General features: G+C 43.3%; 1 protein-coding gene across 2 annotated transcripts in view; it reads left to right on the top strand.

Moving 5' to 3' along the window:
* Positions 1–22,388, top strand: part of CCDC126 (coiled-coil domain containing 126) — a 43,042-nt gene that overhangs the window by 9,245 nt on the left and 11,409 nt on the right. For both annotated transcript variants that reach the window (XM_075828657.1, XM_075828655.1), the window contains one exon: positions 17,721–18,097. In XM_075828657.1, the coding sequence (XP_075684772.1) occupies positions 17,860–18,097 (238 nt within the window). In that variant the 5' untranslated portion in view covers positions 17,721–17,859. The remainder of the gene's footprint in view (positions 1–17,720; positions 18,098–22,388) is intronic.

The following is a 22,388-nucleotide window of genomic DNA, read 5'->3' as shown; positions in this document are numbered from 1 at the left end:
CCCAGTAGGGCAGCCTGCTAGCAGGCCGGCTAAGTGCTGCAGTTTTCTGCAGCGGACGTTCTTGGCGAAAAACTGCACCACGCTTTGGTGCGGTTTTTCGCCTGGAATTCCCTGTGGCGCACAGGGTGGATACGCTGCATGCTCTTACACAGTGTATCTGCCCAGTGTGAACTCTGCCTTAGGGTAAAGCCATTGAGAAACTAATTTATCTCAAGGATTGACCCGAGCTTATCGTCCATAGATCGGGTGGGAGACCTGGATCCGCACCAATCAGTCTTATGACATTTACAACTGACAAGACCTAAAATCTTTGTGCACCTCTTGCTAACCTACATTCTACTACTACTTCTTGCTAATTTACTTTAGGTAGGTTAGCAAGAAGTAGGGGACAGATGGAAGGGATTATGACTGTATCAGACTACATAGGGTTTGTAGTCTGTTACCATGGGGATGCATAGGTGCTATAGTCACAAAATGGTAGGACATTCTTAATGAAGACTGTCTACAAATTTTTAATTTTAGGTGCATTATAGCCACTAAAAAAAGATTGGTTGTGAAGGAAAATACAGCTTTTTGGGACAACCTTTGACCAGATGCCATATGAACATCATAGAGGGAGATTCCCCTCCCCTGTTGGAACCTAGAGCGTAGAACTGCTAACGAACAGCGGCTCTTGCTCTGGCGCACTCCAGCCGCCAGAGCAAAAAATTAAGGACATACTAAAAAGAATGAAGAAAAAGAATGAGCATTATTACTAATGGGAAGAATATATAAAAGAGAGCATAATGTATTCTTTATGTTTGGTAGACATTGCATGAACAGATTTTCTTTGTAGTTAATGAGGAAATAAACGCAAATTCCATATAAACAGACGCCTTAGGCCTCATGCACACGATTGTAAAAACACCCGTAATCACGGGCCGTAATTACGGACCCATAGACTTCTATTGGCCACAGGTACCTTCCCGTTTGCTTACGGAAAGGTGCCCGCGCCGTTGAAAAATATAGAACATGTCCTATTTCAGGCTGTAATTACGTCACGGGCAGGCCCATAGAAGTCTATGGGGCTCCCGTAATTACGGGTGGCTACGTGTGTGCACCCGTAATTACGGGAGCGTTGCCAGGCGACGTCAGGAGATAGTCACTGTCCAGGGTGCTGAAAGGGTTAACTGATCGGCAGTAACTCTTTTAGCACCCGGGACAGTGACTACCGCTGGAGTTAATAGTATTAAAAGTTAACTTACCTGCGTCTTCCTCCAGTCCGGCCTCCCTGGATGACGTTTCATCCCATGTGACCGCTGCAGCCAATCACAGGTTGCAGCGGTCACATGGACTACCGCGTCATCCAGGGAGGTCGGACTGGATGTCAAAAGAGGGACGCGTCACCAAGACAATGGCTGGGGTACATATGAACTTCTTTTGCTTTACATATTTTACTTTCAATCGCTGCAGAAACTCTGCCTTGAAAGGGCTGCCCCTTCTCTCTATTCAGAACTGATCGAGAGAAGGGGCTGCCGATTTAGTGCAGATAAAACGGGTCCGTAAATACGGGTGAAATACTGGTGGCACCGGACCCATATTTAAGGGCACGGGTCTGTAAATACGGGTTGAATACGTGTGACAAAGGACCTGTATTTACGGGAGGAGAAAAATACGTTCGTGTGCATGAGGCCTTAGGAAATTCCTGTGCTTGATAGACCTGGAATGAACAGGATCTATGTGTCGTTTATAGTGGAATGAATATTCTATAGAAACAGATGCGTAATTTATTTTCCTGTGCTTTAGGGTATGTGCACACACACTAATTACGTCCGTAATTGACGGACGTATTTCGGCCGCAAGTACCGGACCGAACACAGTGCAGGGAGCCGGGCTCCTAGCATCATACTTATGTACGATGCTAGGAGTCCCTGCCTCGCTGCAGGACAACTGTCCCGTACTGAAAACATGATTACAGTACGGGACAGTTGTCCTGCAGCGAGGCAGGGACTCCTAGCATCGTACATAAGTATGATGCTAGGAGCCCGGCTCCATGCACTGTGTTCGGTCCGGTATTTGCGGCCGAAATACGTCCGTCAATTACGGACGTAATTAGTGTGTGTGCACATACCCTTATAGACCTGGAATGAACACAATATATGTGCAGTTTATAAGGGAATGTGTTCATTCCCTTATAAACTACGCTTATATCCTGTTCATTCCAGGTCTATCAAGCACAGTAAACATTTTTACACATCTGTTTCTATGGAATTTGTTTTTATTTTCTCATTAACTACAAAGAAAATCTGTTCATTCCATGTTTTCGAAACATAAAAAACTCATTTTTTATTTTTATTTTAAATATTTTCACCCATTACTAATATTCTTCATTCTTTTTCTTCGTTCTTTTTAGTATGTCCCAAAAATGAAGTAAGCTGTTAAATTCTTCATTTATGAAGCAGGCTGTTTCCTAATATTCCTTTTTAGAAGCTTTTAGTTGGCTTTCTCACAGAGCTGTAATATGTTGAAAGTACATCCACAGTAGGTACTTTTGCATTGTTGTGCAGTACGCACAATTGTGTAAGGACAAAATGACTTTGAGGCCAGTAATAAAAGCAAGTGGAAAGGAATAAAGGTTTTACTGTGGAGAGATTATTGTTGCCCGTTCAGCAGTTAAATCATTAAAGAGGCTTTGCTTCTTTCAACGCAGATCCAGCTGCTAGAATAAATGGAACAGAATATGGGAGCACAACCGTAGGTGAAATAATAGAAAAGATTATTTTAGCACGATTACGCTTTAATTTTATTCATGTCACGTAAAAAAATTGTCCGCTTTCATTTCTTATTGCGCTTCAGTTACATTGGCTGAAACCGTAGTTATGAGCGTTTCGGATCAGACTTAAGTCTCAGACCCTTTTCACACTGAATTTATTTGCAGGCAGAAAAATCTGCCTCAGGATTCCTTCAGAATCTGGACCGTGGACAAAAAATGCTGCGAAAAAACATCGTAAACAAGTGCCGCAGGTTTTTTTTCTTCCTCCCATTGAATTCAATGGGAGGTCAGAGGTGGAGACCGTGGCAAGAAAGGACATGCTGCTTTTTTTCCCTGAGAGCAGCTAAAAGCCGCCCGGGAAAAAAGCGCCTCTGCCTCCTATTGAAATCAATGGATTTGGCGCTGATTCCAATGTGGCTTCCACAACAAAATCAGCGACAAAAAACTCTGTTTGAACAGGGCCTTAAGGTGGCCATAGATACTAGACTAATGTCGACACAACCTGTCAATCATTTAATGTGTATGAGGGTATGTTCACACGCAGAGTCAAAATAAGGAGCTGTTTTCAAGGGAAAACTGCTCCTGATTTTCAGAAGTTTTTGGAGCGGTTTTCAATAGACTCTATAAGAAAACAGCTCCAAAAACGTCCCAAGAAGTGTCCTGCACTTCTTTTGACGAGCCGTATTTTGACAGCGACACGTAAAATAAAGGCTCGTGGGAACAGAACATCGTAAAACCCATTGCAAGCAATGGGCAGATGTTTGCAGGCATAATGGAGCCGTCTTTTCATGCGTAATTCGAGGCGTAAAACGCTTGAATTACATCTGAAAATAAGTCGTGTGAACATACCCCAAGATGTTTGGCCGATGTCTGGTAAAATAAAGATCTGGCATGTAGAAATTCAACTTGCCTAATCCTTTGTTCTCATGGTAGATAAGCCGCTGCTAGAGGTCTCTAACTCTGGCTTATTCCTCTCCCCATTAACAACATAAGCACACCCGACCTAACGTATGTATGTGTTTGGTGAGATCGGGAGGAATTGCTGTCGGACAACCTAGCGTTCGGCAAATAGCTATTGAAGGTGTATGGCCAGCTTCTGGAAGACATAATGTTTCCTTCTAGGCCACGGAGTCACTGCAACAATTTAGGGTATGTTCACACGCTAAACTAAAATAGGCTGAAAATACAGAGCTGTTTTCAAGGGTATTTCCAGACGTTTTTTGAGCCACTCGCGATTTTTGCGCGTTTTTCACTGCATTTTTTGCGGCCGTTTTTGGAGCGGTTTTCAATAGTCTAAGAAAAACGGCTCCAAAAACGTCCCAAGAAGTGACCTGCACTTTTTCGTGGCCGTTTTTGTAAAAAACCGGCCCATCGGAACATGCATTCATGCAGCATGTGACTGCTGCAGCCAATCAGAGGGCCCTGATTGACTGCAGCTGTCACATGCTGCCTTCATGTAAACAATCATCCAGAGTGATGCTGGAGTGTCAGTTCTGATTCGCTTGGGGGAAAGGATAGGGGAGCACTGCTACTTTCGTTAATACACGTCATGTAGCTTCAACAACGCAAACTCAGTAGCTCAGATTATTAACCCAGCCCACTGTTTCGCAAGTGATTGATGACGTGCCGTAAATTGGGGAAGATACTTTGCATAAATGACACCACGTGATGGTGATCTATGCAGCGGGAAGACGGAAGCGCGGCTGCAATTACATGAATACGAATAGGAGTCGAAGGAGGGCAAAACAGTAAAGTGAGGAAATTTAAAAGCGGTCTTCATTGCAGATCTGAATAAAATGGTTGCAAAAAAAAAAAAAGGTCGGAAAACCCCTTTAAAGAGGCTCTGTCACCAGATTTTGCAACCCCTATCTGCTATTGCAGCAGATAGGCGCTGCAATGTAGATTACAGTAACGTTTTTATTTTTAAAAAACGAGCATTTTTGGCCAAGTTATGACCATTTTTGTAGTTATGCAAATGAGGCTTGCAAAAGTCCAAGTGGGTGTGTTTAAAAGTAAAAGTCCAAGTGGGCGTGTATTATGTGCGTACATCGGGGCGTTTTTAATACTTTTACTAGCTGGGCGCTCTGAAGAGAAGTATCATCCTCTTCTCTTCAGAACGCCCAGCTTCTGACAGTGCAGATCTGTGACGTCACTCACAGGTCCTGCATCGTGACGGCCACATCGGCACCAGAGGCTACAGTTGATTCTGCAGCAGCATCAGCGTTTGCAGGTAAGTCGATCTTACCTGCAAACGCTGATGCTGCTGCAGAATCAACTGTAGCCTCTGGTGCCGATGTGGCCGTCACGATGCAGGACCTGTGAGTGACGTCACAGATCTGCACTGCCAGAAGCTGGGCGTTCTGAAGAGAAGAGGATGTTACTTCTCTTCAGAGCGCCCAGCTAGTGAAAGTATTAAAAACGCCCCGATGTACGCACATAATACACGCCCACTTGGACTTTTACTTTTAAACACACCCACTTGGACTTTTGCAAGCCTCATTTGCATAACTACAAAAATGGTCATAACTTGGCCAAAAATGCTCGTTTTTTTTAAATAAAAACGTTACTGTAATCTACATTGCAGCGCCTATCTGCTGCAATAGCAGATAGGGGTTGCAAAATCTGGTGACAGAGCCTCTTTAAGTGATAAAGGTAATGGGTGGAATGTAGTATCCAGATAAATTAGTTTATTCAGTTTGAAAAAAACAACTGCTGAGGGGTGACCTAATAACTGTTTAAATATATCAAAGGTCAATTCAGAGATCTCTCTCATGATTTAGTAATTCCCGGGACTGTAACTATAAGGGTATGTTCACACGGCCTATTTTCGGACGTTTTTCAGGCCGTAAACGCCTGAAAAACGGAAGAAGAATCGGAAGCAGAATTCCTCCAAACATCTGGCCATTGATTGCAATGAAAAAAATGGCGTTCTGTTCTGATGGGCCGTTTTTTTACGCGGAAAAAAACGGCACTGAAAAAGATGTGCAGGTCACTTCTTGGGACTTTTTGGAGCTGTTTTTCATAGACTCTATAGAAAACCGCTCCAAAAACGACCGTTTAAAAATGCCGCGAAAATCGCGAGTGGCTTAAAGTCTGAAAATCAGGAGCTGTTTTCCCTTGAAAATAGCTCTGTATTTTCAGAAGTTTTTGACTCAGCGTGTGAACATACCCTAACAAGGGGGCAGCCTCTACGTCCAGAGAAAAGGTTTCTACACAGACATAGAAGGGGATTCTTTAGGCCTCATGCCCACTTCAGTCTTTTCCTTCAGGGTGCTAGCCATTTTTCTGACGGCTAGCACCCTGACCCATTCATTTCAATGGGGCCATGCACACTTCAGTTTTTTTTGACGGTCCCGTTGCTTCGTTCCGATCAAAAGTAGAGCATGTCCTACAGTGGTCCAAGATTCCGTGACCGTGAGGCCCATGCAAGTTAATGGGGCCGTCAAAAAAACTGAAGGCACAGGGAAGGCATCCGTTTTCCGTTCTTGTGTGACGGAGCCGTTGCCTAGCAACGGCCGGGCGGACAGAAGTACATTACAGAAATATTACACTAATCGGCAGCCACTTGTCTCTATCAATCACTGATAGAGAGAAGAGGCTGCTGATTAAAAATAAAATAAAAAGCAGTTCATACGTACCCCGGTCGTTGTCTTGGTGACGAGTCCCTCTTCTTTCTCCAGTCCAGCCTTCCTGTATGACGCGGCAGCCTGTGATTGGCCGCAGAGGCCGAGGCAGCCTGTGATAGGCCGCGGCAGCCTGTGATAGGCCGCGGCAGCCTGTGATAGGCCGCAGAGGTCGTCACGTGAGATGAAGCGTCATCCCTGGAGGCCGGCCTTCTGACGTCATCCAGACTTGAGTGACCGCCACTACAACCTGTGATTGGCTGCAGCGGTGACATGGGATGAAACGTCATCCCTGGAGGCCGGACAGGAGGAAAGTAAGTAACTTACTGTGATAGGCCGCGGCAGCCTGTGATAGGCCGCGGCAGCCTGTGATTGGCCGCAGAGGTCGTCACGTGGGATGAAGCGTCATCCCTGGAGGCCGGCCTTCTGACATCATCCAGACTTGAGTGACCGCCACTACAACCTGTGATTGGCTGCAGCGGTGACATGGGATGAAACGTCATCCCTGGAGGCCGGACAGGAGGAAAGTAAGTAACTTATTTTTTTATTTCATTAAAATTGTATTTTCCGAGCGCCGAGCATGGTACTGTCCAGGGTGCTGAAAGAGCATGTTTCTGGCAGGCTTGTTGAATGTAAACATCACTTAAATAGAACCTGTATAGCAATGTGAAGCAGGCTAGAAGGTCTCAAAAAGCAGCACGTGTCACGTTCTAAGGCTGAATGCACACGTTGCATATTTCATGCAGATTTTCATGCGGCAAATACGCAGCGTAATACAGTACCCGCAAAGTAAATGAGATATCAAGAAATCTCATCTACACGGTTCAGATTTTTTCTACTGTACATGATTACAGTACGGGACAGTTGTCCTGCGGCTAGGCAGTGACACCTAGCGTCATAGATCACTATGATGCTAGGAGCCTGGCTCCCTGCAATGTGTTCGGTCCGAGAAATGCGTCCGACATACGGACCGTATATCACAGACCAAACACGCTCTTATGTGGGAGGCCTAAAGGAGAATGTCCGCCCGTCGATTTGTGACCTAAAGCTCAAGCACAGTTGGGTTATGGAGCGGGTCAATGATCTGATGCACACACGCAGGTCCACCTCTGAAAGGCTCAAACTAAACCAAATTAAGGTTTTGGAGCAGCCAAGTCAAAGTACCGACTTGCATTCCATTGACATGATGCGCAAGACCTTAGATTGGCAGTTCATGCGCAAAAACCATCCAATGTATCTGAAATAAAACAATTCTGCGAAAACGAGTGGGCCAAAATTCCTCCACAGTGATGTAGAAGACTCATCACAAGTTATTGCAAACGTTTTATTGCAGCTGTTACTGTCAAGGGTGGCAGAATATTACATTTAAATGGAATAAATCGGGTGAGGGGCAAATACTTTTTCACAGCACTGTAACTGTCTTAAAGGGAAACTGAGGCTATGTTCACACCATCGTGGGAAAAAAAAAAGTGATGTTAAAAATGGATCAACTGTCCGTTTTTATGGCCGTTTCGCATCAGTCTCTCTCAAAATTTTCATCCATTTCCAGGCTGTCTGACTATTTCTATTGGCCGTTTGCCATCTTTTTTTCACGGCCGTTAAAGAAATGGAGGAATTTCATTTTTCTTTTTTTTCTTTTTGTCCCAACCCCTTGAATACGACACAGTGCCATGTAGATAGTGCCACAGTGCCCCCTGTAGTTGGTGTCACACTCCCTCCTGTGCATAGTTCGAAATTCCACTCTCCACGTTCCCGCACCGTCCTCTTCTCCAGCGATACAGGAAGTGCCAGTGCTGTTAATACATCAACTAATATACTGAATTGGCTGAATGTAGATCTGGTCCAAGCTAAGTTAAATTAAATAAATGTGCACAAAGCTCCAGGACCGGATGGGTTACACCCAAGAGTTCTTAAAGAACTTAGTTCAGTTATTTCTGTCCCCCTCCTTCATGATATTCAGAAGTTCTCTAGTGGCAAGGGACTGGCACAGGGTAAAAGGTGGTGCATATTTTCAAAAAGGGCTCTAGGTCTTCCCCGGGTAAGTAAAAACAGTAAGTAACATCCATCGTGGGGAAAATATTTGAAGGGCTATTGAGGGACTATATACAGGAGTAAGTGACAAAAGATAGTATGAGTGACCGCCTTCACGGTTTTACTAAGGACAGAAGTTGTCAAACCAACCTGATTTTTATTAAGAGGTGAGTAGAAGCCTAGACATGTGGATATGGTGTTTTTGGCCTTTGCAATGGCATTTGACACTGTTCCTCATAGACTCTAATGGGTAAATTAAGGACTATAGGTTTAGAAAGTATAGTTTGTAATTGGATTGAGAATTGGCTCAAGGATCGTATCCAGAGTTATGGTCAATGATTCCTACTCTGAATGGTCACCGGTTATAAGTGGTGTACCCCAGGGTTCAGTGCTGGGATCCCTATTATTCAACTTATTTATTAATGATATAGAGGATGGGATTAATAGCACTGTTTCTATTTTTGCAGATGACACCAAGATATGTAGTAATGTTCAGTCTATGGAAGATGTTCGTAAATTACAAGCCGAGTTGAACACACTAAGTGTTTGGGCATCCTCTTGGCAAATGGGGTTTAATGTAGATAAATGTAAAGTTATGCACCTGGGTACCCACAATCTGAATGCATCATATGTCCTAGGGGGAGCTACACTGGGGGAGTCACTTGTTGAGAAGGATCTGGGTGTACTTGTAAATCATAAACTAAATAACAGCATGCAATGTAAATCAGCTGCTTCAAATGCCAGCAAGATATTGTCGTGTATTAAAAGAGGCATGGACTCGCGGTACACGGATAGAATATTACCACTTTACAAAGCATTAGTGAGGCCTCATCTAGAATATGCAGTTCAGTTCTGGGCTCCAGTTCATAGAAAGAATCCCCAGGACTTGGAAAAATACAAAGAAGAGCAACTAAACTAATAAGGGGCATGGAGAATATGTTATGAGGAAAGATTAAAAGAATTAAACCTATTTAGCGTTAAAAAGAGACGACTAAGGGGGGAGATGATTAATATATATACAAGAAATATAGTGAAAACCTGTTCCATGTAAAACCCCCTAAAATAAAAAAAAGGGGGCAATCACCGTCTGGAGAAAAAAAAGGTTCAATCTGCAGAGGCGGCAAGCCTTTACTGTGAGTCTGGAATAGCCTACCGCAGGAGCTGGTCACAGCAGGAACAGTAGATGGCTTTATAAAAGGCATAGATAATTTCCAAGAACGATAAAATATCAGCTCCTATGTCAATGTGTAGAATTTTTGTTTCATCCCTTCCCGTCCAATTGTATCTGCATACTAAGGATCCGGATACAATTGAATCCCCTTGTGACAGATTAGTTCTTAACGGCCGTCACATGGATTGCTTTATCAAAAAACGGGCGTTAAACTGATCTACTGATTTTCTATGAAGGCCATGAAAACTGACAAAAATAGAACGTGTTCTATTTTTTGACAGCCAGTATTCACGGGCTGTTAAATAAACGGCCGTGTAAATACACCCATAGAACTTAATTGCATTGGAAACTGCCTTGTAACGGCCGTTAATGTAACAGCTGTCACACAGCTGTTTTTAACTGTCGTGTGAACGTAGCCTAAACCTCCAAAAACGCAGACAAAACCAGAAGTTTCGGAAAGTAGAGGAGCTTAAAGAGGCTCTGTCACCACATTATAAGTGCCCTATCTCCTACATAAGGAGATCGGCGCTGTAATGTAGGTGACAGCAGTGCTTTTTATTTAGAAAAACTATCTATTTTTACCACGTTATTAGCGATTTTAGCTTTATGCAAATTCATTTTTTAATGGACAACTGGGCGTGTTTTTACTATTGACCAAGTGGGCGTTGTACGGAGGAGTGTATGACGCTGACCAATCAGCATCATGCACTCCTCTCCATTCATTTACACAGCGCATAGTGACACTGCGTTGTTCACTATGTGCTGTCTTACTGACACATTAACATTACTGACGTGTCTTGACCGTGAATAGACATTCCTTCCAGCCAGGACGAGCTGTTTATTCACAATAGGGATGTCACGATACCAGAATTTGGACTTCGATACCGAAACTTCGTCTAGTATTGCGATTTCGACACTTTGCCAACAGTAATAAAAAAAATCAAAAAAAAGTTCTTTCATTTTCTAATGTGAGGCGCGGGGGTGTGATGATGAATTTTGAATGTGCCTCACATTAATAGTAATTAACCCCATCATGTTTCTCAGTCATAATGGGTTAATGTGTGAGGTGCATGATGGGGTTAAAGGGAACCTGTCACCAGCATTTCACCTATTAAACCAGCAATACCTGGTGGTAGAGGGTGAAAAATAATTTCTATATAACCTATAATTGTCTTCTTAGTCGGCTCTGTAGCTTTAGTATTCAGTTCTTTAGTATTCCCACACCGTATGCTAATGAGCATAAAAGAGTCAAATCTTCGTTTGAAAAGAGTCAAATCTTCGTTTGAAAAGAGTCAAATCTTCGTTTGAAAAGAGTCAAATCTTCGTTTGAAAAGAGTCAAATCTTCGTTTGAAAAGAGTCAAATCTTCGTTTGAAAAGAGTCAAATCTTCGTTTGAAAAGAGTCAAATCTTCGTTTGAAAAGAGTCAAATCTTCGTTTGAAAAGAGTCAAATCTTCGTTTGAAAAGAGTCAAATCTTCGTTTGAAAAGAGTCAAATCTTCGTTTGAAAAGAGTCAAATCTTCGTTTGAAAAGAGTCAAATCTTCGTTTGAAAAGAGTCAAATCTTCGTTTGAAAAGAGTCAAATCTTCGTTTGAAAAGAGTCAAATCTTCGTTTGAAAAGAGTCAAATCTTCGTTTGAAAAGAGTCAAATCTTCATTCCTCAAGTCTTTTCGAGTTTACCCCGCCTCCTTACTTTTGATTGACAGCTTCTCACCTTTCCCCAGCACATGCGCTTGTGCATTGTTGTCCTCTTCTGGTGTGTGCGCACAAAGGGACACCGGATTATTACGATAACAGGCGCAAAATGTTTGCAGACCGTTATTTACAGTCAGAGGACGAGTTTAGGAGAGGGGATAACGCCAATGAACTTTTGATAGCAGCGGCCAGTGAGGGAGAAGTAAAGTTCAATAGGTGAAATGCTGGTGACAGGTTCCCTTTAATTACTATTAATGTGAGGCACATGGAGGTTAAATTCATCACACCTCGTGCCCCACGATAAGTGATAGAAAGCAGTTTTTATTTTATTTTTTTACGGCGTACACATCATAAATGATGCAAAAAAAATTGTTGTGAAGGTTATTACGGGCGCTCCAATACTGAATATGTGTATTTTATGTATTGAGACTTATTTTAATGTTTATTGTAGAAAAGGTGTATGTGTATTTTTTATTTATTTAACATTACTTTATGTTTTGGCATATATCTATATCCCAGTACATTAGCCTGCACTGATAGTACACAGGCAGTTGTTAGGACATACCTAAGTATGCCCTAACAGGAAATATGGTAGGACAGTGCACTGTGGAAGAGGTTAACACTGAAAACTTAAGGGTATGTGCACACGCTTACTAAAAAAAAACGTCTAAAAATACGGAGCTGTTTTCAAGGGAAAACTGTTCCTGATTTTCCGGCGTTTTTTACGCAAACTCGCGTTTTTCGCTGTTTTTTTACGGCCGTTTTTGGAGCTGTTTTTCTATAGTCAATGAAAAACTGCTCCAAAAACGGCCCGAGAAGTGACACGCACTACTTTTTCGCTGGCGTTTTTTTTTTACGCGGCCATTTTTCAAAACGGCCGTGCAGGAAAATCACCCCGTCGGAACGGAGTGCTGTTTTTCCCATTGAAATTAATGGGCAGATGTTTGGAGGCGTTCTGCTTCCGATTTTTTTTTTTTTGTCCGTTTACGGCCTGAAAAATGGCCGAAAATAAGCCGTGTGAACATACACTAACTGTTTAGAAAACAACCTGTAGTTTATACTCATTGTGGCATCCATTGCAGCCCTACAAATAGTGTTACCTAGTGTTCCCAGCGTATTTTGGCAGGAGGGATTTTCTTTTTACCGTCTGTTTAAAGAGGCTCATTATACGTGGCCTATATTGTACATGTGATTGGCGATGCAATGTAGATTACAGTAGTGTTTTTTTTAATTTAGAAAAACGATCAGTTATGACCTGTTAGCTTTATACTAATGAGTTTCTTAATGAACAACTGGGCGTTTTTTACTTTTTGGCCAAGTGGGCGTGACACAGCAAGCGTAATCTCGTTTGAAATGACAGTTTACAGCGTAATCTCGCGAGATTACGCTTCCTGTGCTTTAGTGTCGGGATTGTGTTAGCGAAGTGTCCGAATTCTGAATACACATCACGTCCTGGCTGGAGGTAATGTATATTCATTGTCAGGACACTGCAGTAATATTATAGTGTGTTTATGTGGCTGCACATAGCGATATAGCTATATCGCTATGTGCTGTGTTCATGAATGGGGAGAAGTGTATGACGCTGATTGGTCAGCGTCATACACTTCTCTCCACAACGCCCACTTGGCCAAAAAGTAAAACACGCCCAGTTGTTCATTAAGAAACTCATTAGTATAAAGCTAATATAGGTCATAACCTATAATAAAAAACACTGCTGTAATCTACATTACAGCACCGATCACATCATGTACAATATAGGCCACTTATAATGTGGTGACAGAGCCTCTCTAAGCAAATTTTAAAATCCGTGTAAGGACCTGTTCAGAGTATTTTGCAGTCAGAGAAAATAATCTGCCACACAAATTCCTGAGGGAATTTTGAGGCAGATTTTGACTTGCCTGCACGTTCTTGCTGTGGTATTCGCAGCGTTTTTTGCCCGCGGTGTGCACCACGGGCAGAAAACGCTGCAGGAAACTCTTTTTCTGCATCGCTTTGATTTCAGTGGGATGTCAGAGGCGGAACCGCAGCTAAAAAGGACTTGCCGCTTTTTTTTCCCTGCAAGCTGCTAAAAGCCGCCCAGGAAAAAAAAAGCCTCCTATTCAAATCGGCGCCAAAAAACTATGCACTGGGCCTTTTAGGAAGCTGGATTAGATGTCTTGTGGAGCTTTACACAATGGAGGGAATTTAACAACTTTTCTGGCGTAGAAAACTTTTCTGCCGTGGTCCAATGCATGTGTTATAATTTACTCCATAATCTGGTGTAAATGATAGTGTAAATATACGCAAGATCATGGCTGGCGTAGATTTAACTCGGTGGCACACAGCTGAAAATGCGCCTCTTAGGGTATGTTCACACGCTTAGCAAAAAAGTCTGAAAATATTGAGCTGTTTTCAAGGGAAAACAGCTCCTGATTTTCAGATGTCTTTTTATTATTTTTTTATAACAGAACACCGTTTTTCCCATTGAAATCAATGACCAGATGTTTGGAGGCGTTCTGCCCATTCTCCGTTTAGGGCCCGAAAAACGGCCGAAAATAAGCCGTGTGAACATACCCTTAATAGTAAACAAGCTGGAGGTTGATGTGGCAAATTTATTAGGACTGGTGTATGAAATGCTAGTCTTAATAAATCCCCCCCACACTGTCTTTATAAACGTTACCACACATTCTGCAAGTTATCCAGCTTTCCCGGGTTCCTGAAGTGTCCACCTAGCAGCAGCTGATGGGTACAGGCGACACGCCTCCTAAATGCTGTCTGAAAAGTGATTGATCGAATGTATTACTATGCATGCAATCACTTCTTCAGTTCAAGTACTGAATGGGGTGAGGCTTTCCCCTCAGGTGAAGTGCAAAATTGGACTGGGCTTTACGGCAGAATTTTTTTTAAAGATTTGCTTCCAGGTAGAGCAGCTAATTCTGTGGAGTTTTACCACAGAATTGCACCAAATATTGCAAATATGGTTAGTAAGTAGGATTGCGTATTTCTAATATCCTGGAATATCTCTATTTATAGTCAGACAGCTCTCTTAGGGTATGTGCACACACACTAAATACGTCCGTAATTGACGAACGTATTTCGGCCGCAAGTACCGGACCGAACACAGTGCAGGGAGCTGGGCTCCTAGCATCATACTTATGTAAGATGCTAGGAGTCCCTGCCTCTCCATGGAACTACTGTCCCGTACTGAAAACATGATTACAGTACGGGACAGTTGTCCTGCAGCGAGGCAGGGACTCCTAGCATCGTACATAAGTATGATGCTAGGAGCCCGGCTCCCTGCACTGTGTTCGGTCCGGTACTTGCGGCCGAAATACGTCCGTCAATTACGGACGTAATTAGTGTGTGTGCACATACCCTCAGATTTGTTGAGAGATTTCCTGTGCAATCATGACTGAGGAAATTCTCTTCTGACTAATATGTTTTGTATTGATGTCTATATTCCATTTTATCTGTGTTATCACACATATACCGTGTAACTATAGGAACTCTGTCATATACCAGGGATGGCTGTAATTGCTGTATACTGGTGGCTTCAGTTTATTACACAGACCAGGCATCACTCAGGACAGACATTTACTTGTTTACTTAAAACAATTTCTCCTAATTCCTTTCTTCTAGTTATATAGAAGTACTGCAGCATTCAGGGTGCCTGGAAAGGGCCATGAAATATGTGAGCCTGTCTCATGCTCAGAAACGGGGAGATAGAAAAAAAAGAAACTGGGTCAGATTCTATGGGGGTTATCATCACAAAAAGTGTTCGCCCCGCTGGTGGGATGGAAGAGGCGGTATATACCCTCATCTTCATCCTACAAAAAAAAAAAAAAGATAAATTATTGACAGAAAAGCAGGGTGTCTGGAAAGGGCCATGCTGTGTTTAAATTCCTATTTGTTAATGAGAGTGAACTAAGGGAAGTATGTAAAACAATTGACACTTATTAGGGTCTTATTTCCCACACGAACAACGCATGCAGCGTATTTAGCTGTACGGTCAGCCGTCAGAAAAAGATATCATTGTAGTGCTCGTTGTGACTTCAGCTGGTGAGACAGACCCTGCACCTCTGATAATATGTGAATGCAGCTGGTGAGACAGACCCTGCACCTCTGATAATATGTGAATGCAGCTGGTGAGACAGACCCTGCACCTCTGATAATATGTGAATGCAGCTGGTGAGACAGACCCTGCACCTCTGATAATATGTGACTGCAGCTGGTGAGACAGACCCTGCACCTCTGATAAGGCCTCATTCACACGGCAGGGTTTCCCGGCCGGGTGCCGGCCGTCCATAAATCGTCCGGCACCCGGCTGCATTAGGAATAATAGACCCCTAATGGGGCTATACACACGACCGATTTTTTTGACGGCCGGGAAAACCGGCCGTCAAAAAATAGGACATGCTCTATCTTCGCCCGGGTACCCGGCCGCCCGGCTCCCATAGAAGTCTATGAGGCCGGGTAATACACGGCCATCACCGGGATGTGTCCCGAGTGATGGCCTGGTTTTCCGGCGCTTGCGCTCTATCTCCTCCTCCTCACAGCGCAGAGTGCATGTGAGGAGGAGGAGGAGGAGTTGATGCCATTCTGACGAATGGCATCGCTGTACACTGTGTGGCAGGGCCGGGGTGTACAGCAGGTGGAAGGGAGCGCTGCGCTGGCTCCCTTCCCCTGCTTGTTTTAAAAGCACCCTGGCCCGGCGACACCTTCGATGGCGCCGCTAGCAGCTGCTGCGGCTGCTACTACTGTAGCGACGCCACTATAGCAGAGCGGGGAGGTATCTCCCCGCTCTGCTATGTGCTAGCCGCACTTTAGCTCCTTGAAGGAGCGGAATCCCCGTGTGTTCGGGGATTCCGCTCCTGGACAGAGCGCTTAATGTCTCTGTCCATATCTGGGCAGTGACATCAGGGGAAACTCCTGAAGCGGAATCCCCGAACACATGGGGATTCCCCTTCAGGAGTTGCCGCTGATGTCACTGTCCGGATCGGCCCGGCACGGATGCAAAACTTAATGCAAACCGGCCGGGCAAAATGGCCGATTTTACCGGCCGACACACGGGCTCGGGAACGACCCGGTCGTGTGAATCCCGCCTAATATGTGAATGCAGCTGGTGAGACAGACCCTGCACCTCTGATAATATGTCAGTGCAGCTGGTGAGACAGACACTTTACATGTTATACAGCTTTATCTTGACTCTGATAACTTACTGCAGTGATATCACACAACAAAAGCAATTGAAAACGTCAAGTTAAAGTTTCTTCACACTGTATTTAATACATTCAAAATCAAGATAAAGATTGCACGTGTTTTTATTGAGAAGATTTGAAGTAAAATGCCCCGAGTTTGTTTGAACTTGAAAAATGCCTATATGTGTGTGTGTATATATATATATATATATATATATATATATATATATATATATATAATAAGGCGGCATTCTGTGAACAGAGTTTGCTCCACAAAATCGAAACATCTCTGAAGCTAGTTTGAGCCGAGTTATGTAATCTCTTAAGGCAAATTAAGCGACTTCTTTTTCATTTATCTATAGCCAACAGACTACCTCACAAATGATGCGAGTCTGACATAATATGTGACATATATGGAGAGCTTGACCTATATCGACAGTGACAGAGGCTTCCATGGGCACTGTGCTTTAAGTAGCGCTGGGTCTGTGTAATTCGGGTGACGTATCCCACTGTATCCCCTTTACAGTGGGACACGTCACTAACTTTCGAAGGTATAACTAGGGACTCCTACTGACGTACACCTTTGACTGGAGGAATAAACCTGATGTGAACCAGTCCTAAGGCACAGATTTTCCCATTCACTTCTATTGAAGTTTACCTCAAGGTGAGAAAAGTCAAGCGGCCTGAACTATGTGAATGTAGCATCAAGTGATATGTGTCGCAGAACGGCCTGTGTCTATGGCCATGTTCACACGTCCAGGATTTAGGCTTGGATTCCGTGCCTAAATCCATTGACATTCTACCAGCATTGCAGGTGAATAGAGTATTGCATACCCTCATGCTTCGGAAAATATCAGCGCGGAACAATAAATGCACTGCATACTTTAAAATCTGCTGCTTGTTCATTATTTCCATGGATTTCCCGCTGAAAGCTGCAGATTAGCTTCATTAGATTATAATGGGGCTAACCCACATGCAGATCTGTTGGCAAATCCGCAGCCGAAATCGTGAATGTCCGCTGCGGATTTTCTAAAAAAAAAATCAAAAAAAATCTTCGTCCTGACATGACGGGTAAATCAACCCGAAGATCATTTAACCAGTTATATACAATTGTTTACCACAGGCCTAAAGTTAATTGAGATTTTAATATATATTATTTACGCATGACCTTAATAATGAGAATACTGAATGGGTTTATTCTGGGTTCTGTGTCTGTGAACCCTGGTTTTGAGAAAACGCACATGATCTTATTTTGCTTTTTTTGTTTTTCAGATGCAGTTTGATTTTTGAGGAAGAGCAGTTTCCTAAAATGAACTGTACAAGTGACTGTGTCCATTTCATTTTTATTCTTTGTGTGACACTTTGAAAAGGAGTAAATTTCTAGCAGAAGCTGAGCAAAGGCTGAAATAATATGTATTTAACATTCCAGAGAAAGTCGGTCTCTCAGAAACTGAGCATTTTACTACTAGCCTTTGGATTCATTTGGGGGCTCATGTTGCTACGATACACAATTCAGTACCCCAAACACCAGAGCAGCACCGAGCTCAGAGAGCAGATATTAGACCTGAGCAGAAGATATGTGAAAGCCTTGGCCGACGAAAATAAAGAAATTGTAAATGGAGGGAGTGGAAGCTCCATGGCAGGATATGGTAAGCTGCGCAGCAAATAAAAAGGTTCTTCTTGCTTGTTTACTTAAATTGGTAAAACTTCCCATATCTTAATTTGCGCTGAAATATTTCAGACAGTGTGTATAATGTTTTTTTTATATTAATCTGTTAGAGTGACATGCATTTTAGCCTTAAGGTAGGTTCACACGGCCTATTTTTCAGACGTTTTTTGGTCCGTAAACACCCCGAAAACGGCTGAAAAACCGGGGGGGCTGAACGCCTCCAAACATCTGCCCATTGATTTTAATGGGAAAAACGGTGTTCCTTTCCCACGGGGCGTCTTTTTACGTGGCCGTTTTTAAAAACGGCCCGTAAAAAAGTGCATGTCACTTCCTGAGCTGTTTTTGGAGTTATTTTTCATTGTCTCAATAGAAAAACCGCTCCAAAAACGGCCGTAAAAAACGCATCAAGTAACGCATGATGCATAAAAAAACGGCTGAAAATCAGAGGCTGTTTTCCTCTCAAAAACAGCTCCGTATTTCACATCCGTTTCTTGTCAAGCGTGTGAACATACCCTTACTATTTATATACTGCACTCCTCAACATTAAAATTGCAACACCAAGAAGGGCAAACTTTCTGCATCAAAGCCAATTCTGTCAGGTCAGCTGAACTGACTGCTCCGGTGAAAGCTGCTACACGCAGGATCCAGCTGATAACGATCACATCTAAGTTGATGAACTTAGAAGTTCAGCTGACCCGACAGAATTGGCTTTGACGGAAAAATTCAGCTTCTATGTATACTGGATACATAGAAGCTGCATCTTCAAAAAGTAAAAACATTTTTAAATCGTCTTTGAGGATAAATTGAGGACCCATTTATTTATATGGCCACTTTCACACGACTGGTTTTCACGGATCTGTGCTGGGGCCCCAAATCCGGGCAGCAAAACTCAGGGCAAGTCATTTTATGGCCGGGCTTGCATCTTTACAAACTGGTGAAATCAATTACTTATACTTATCTCAAACACACATACACACTAGTGCCAGTTAACCTGTAAGAATGTGAGAGGGCACTGGAGTACTCAGGCAAACACAGGAAGAACAAACAAACTCTATGGAGATGTTGCCCATTGTTGGATTCCAACCTAATTACCTCAATGCTGCAGGGCAACCGTGCTAGCCACTGTACTCACACCTTTTGGGAAAACTGTCCCGTACTGTAATCATGTTTTCAGTACGGGGCAGTTGTCCCGCAGCGAGGCAGTGACACCTAGCGTCATAGATAACTATGGTGCTAGGAGCCTGGCTCCTTGCAGTGTGTACGGTCTGGGAAATGCGGCCGACATACGGACCGTATATCACGGACTGAACACGCTCGTGTGTGGGGCTCCTAAGCCGTTATTTTCTGAAATGTCTGGTTTTAGTTTCTGTTATTCTAAACTTTTTAACTACCAATCTAATTTTATAGTCCAATTTAGGTAATACTTTGAAAAACTGAAGGGGTGTGACCCTCCCTCCAGTTGTGTGGAGATGTAAGGTCCTACAAGCTTATTCAGTTTCCCTATGCCATTACACTACAGTGGGGCTTATTTAGGAAAACTAGTTGAAAATGAAGCAGAGCTTGTTTTTGTTCCTTTCCCAAAGCACATCAACTGGCTCCACTGTTTTGTGTCCATCCTGTAGCCTGCATCCCTGAAAACCTATAGACCAACATGCCGTTTCTTTAGCTTCCATTCATTCCTAGTCCGAGTAAACGCTCATAAGCTGCCGCTTCAGACAAACAAGAACCAGTTCTAGTCCGCAGGCCATAAAAGTAAAACTTTGGCTAGATAACTTCTTTAAATTTACAGTACAGCTAACGTTTCATAAATCTATTAACCCCTTAACGACCGCCCTATAGTCTTTTTACGGCGGCTGTTCAGGGTAGTTCTTCTGAAGTGCCGCCTTTTCACGTCGGCACTTCAGAAGAACTTTTCCCGCATCGTTCAGCGATCTCCTGAAGCCCGGGCTGTTGCTAACTAGCAGTGGTCTCCGATCATACTTAAAGAGGCTCTGTCACCAGATTTTGCAACCCCTATCTGCTATTGCAGCAGATAGGCGCTGCAATGTAGATTACAGTAACGTTTTTATTTTTTAAAAACGAGCATTTTTGGCCAAGTTATGACCATTTTTGTAGTTATGCAAATGAGGCTTGTAAAAGTCCAAGTGGGCGTGTATTATGTGCGTACATCGGGGCGTTTTTAATACTTTTACTAGCTGGGCGCTCTGAAGAGAAGTATCATCCACTTCTCTTCAGAACGCACAGCTTCTGGCAGTGCAGATCTGTGACGTCACTCACAGGTCCTGCATCGTGTCGGCACCAGAGGCTTCAGTTGATTCTGCAGCAGCATCGGCGTTAGCAGGTAAATCGATGTAGCTACTTACCTGCAAACGCTGATGCTGCTGCAGAATCAACTGTAGCCTCTGGTGCCGATGTGGCCGACACGATGCAGGACCTGTGAGTGACGTCACAGATCTGCACTGCCAGAAGCTGGGCGTTGTGAAGAGAGGTGGATGATACTTCTATACACAACGCCCAGCTCGTAAAAGTAGTAAACACGCCCCGATGTACGCACATAATACACGCCGAGTTGGACTTTTACTTTAAACACGCCCAGTTGTACTTTTGCAAGCCTCATTTGCATAAATACAAAAATGGTCATAACTTTGCCAAAAATGCTCGTTTTTTAAAAATAAAAACGTTACTGTAATCTACATTGCAGCGCCGATCTGCTGCAATAGCAGATAGGGGTTGCAAAATCTGGTGACAGAGCCTCTTTAACCCCTCAGATGCGGCTCTCAATAGAGCGCTCCGCATTGGAGTGGTTTTAGAGGGAGGGGGCTCCCTCTCACCCCACTGGAAACCCGCTTACATCGGGTGCCGATGGTTTCTATGGCAGCCTGGGGGCCTAACCAAGGCCCCCAGGTCTGCCTGTAGTGATTACCTGTTAGGTCAGTTCTAGGCCTTATTCACACGAACGTGTTATACGTTCGTGCTACGCGCGTGATTTTCACGCGCGTCGCACGGACCTATGTTAGTGAATGGGGCCGTTCAGACTCGGTGAATTTCACGCAGCGTATGTGCGCTGCGTAAAACTCACGACATGTCCTATATTTGGCCGTGTTTCGCGCTTCACGCACCCATTGAAGTCAATGGGTGCGTGCAAATTGCGCACGGCACACGGAAGCGCGCTACAGTAGTAAAATAAATGAATGAAAGTGGTGCAAGTTTGATTTGGCCACAAATGCGTATCTGTCTCTGTTGATTCTTGTCATATAAAGGAAAAAGAACAAACACATATACTTCACCCCGATTCCCTCCTTGGCAGTCCGGCTTTCTTTTTTTTTTTCTTTTTTTTTTTGTCACAGAAAATTGTGCCTACAACAGAGCTCTGTAAGTATGACCGTTTATAGCCTGTGGTTCCTAAACAAATTCTAGCCGTAAGCAGTGGTCTATCAATTGCAGTGTAGTCCAGGAGCTGTCGCATAGAATTAGTTTTTTTCTTTCTGGCCGAGCTGAAAATCACTCCCGCATGAAATTTTATTAGTTAACTGTAGATCATGTAGTCTCCTGATATATTACCTTGTGTACCTCTGAACCAAAACACGTAAAAATAAAAAAAATTGTGTTATTTGTCTAAGCACAATTTATCTAAGCACTAAGTACTTTTGCACACTTCTTCTGTCAAGTCATGTGATATCTATCTCTTGACAGAAGAAGTGTGCAAAAGTACTTGGGGTTCTTTAGTATAAAGCCGGTGCAGAGTGCCTTCCTGTGTGTGACCCGATCTGACAAGCTGAGCTCAGTCATGCCATTAATAAAACACTGGGCAAATTCTTTTTGGCATTGATGTCTGTGCATATAAATCTTCAAAATAAACCTTGCACAGAATTGTGAAACCTGATAATACAAGCAATAAAGCTCATATTCTCCTCTCCAGTTAAGGCTATATTCACACCGTGTACAGTGCTTACGTTCGGTAGTAAGGCTTCAGATGTAACTGCTGAACTTCTGGCCAGATGTATGTAACTATGCCGATACAGTTACATATATTACCTCACAGTATAGTTTTTTTTGTTTTGTTTTTAATTCTGTTGAATTGACTTATCGTTTTCAATAGGGTTGGGGATATTTGATCCTGATGCATCTTGGCCAAAAGGTCATCCTTTTTGCATATCTTTGGCCATTAAAGTCCATGGGTACGGTACTGACCATGCATCACACTCCGGAGGTGAATCAAGCCGGATCCCTTTGTTGTGTGCAGAGAACATTCAGGTGGTGTTGTTGCTAGA

This window comes from Rhinoderma darwinii, chromosome 5 (genome assembly GCF_050947455.1).
Source record: "Rhinoderma darwinii isolate aRhiDar2 chromosome 5, aRhiDar2.hap1, whole genome shotgun sequence".
NCBI lineage: Eukaryota > Metazoa > Chordata > Amphibia > Anura > Rhinodermatidae > Rhinoderma > Rhinoderma darwinii.
The sequence above is the reverse complement of the archived record's forward strand: the minus strand, read 5'-3'. Positions and strand labels throughout refer to the sequence as shown.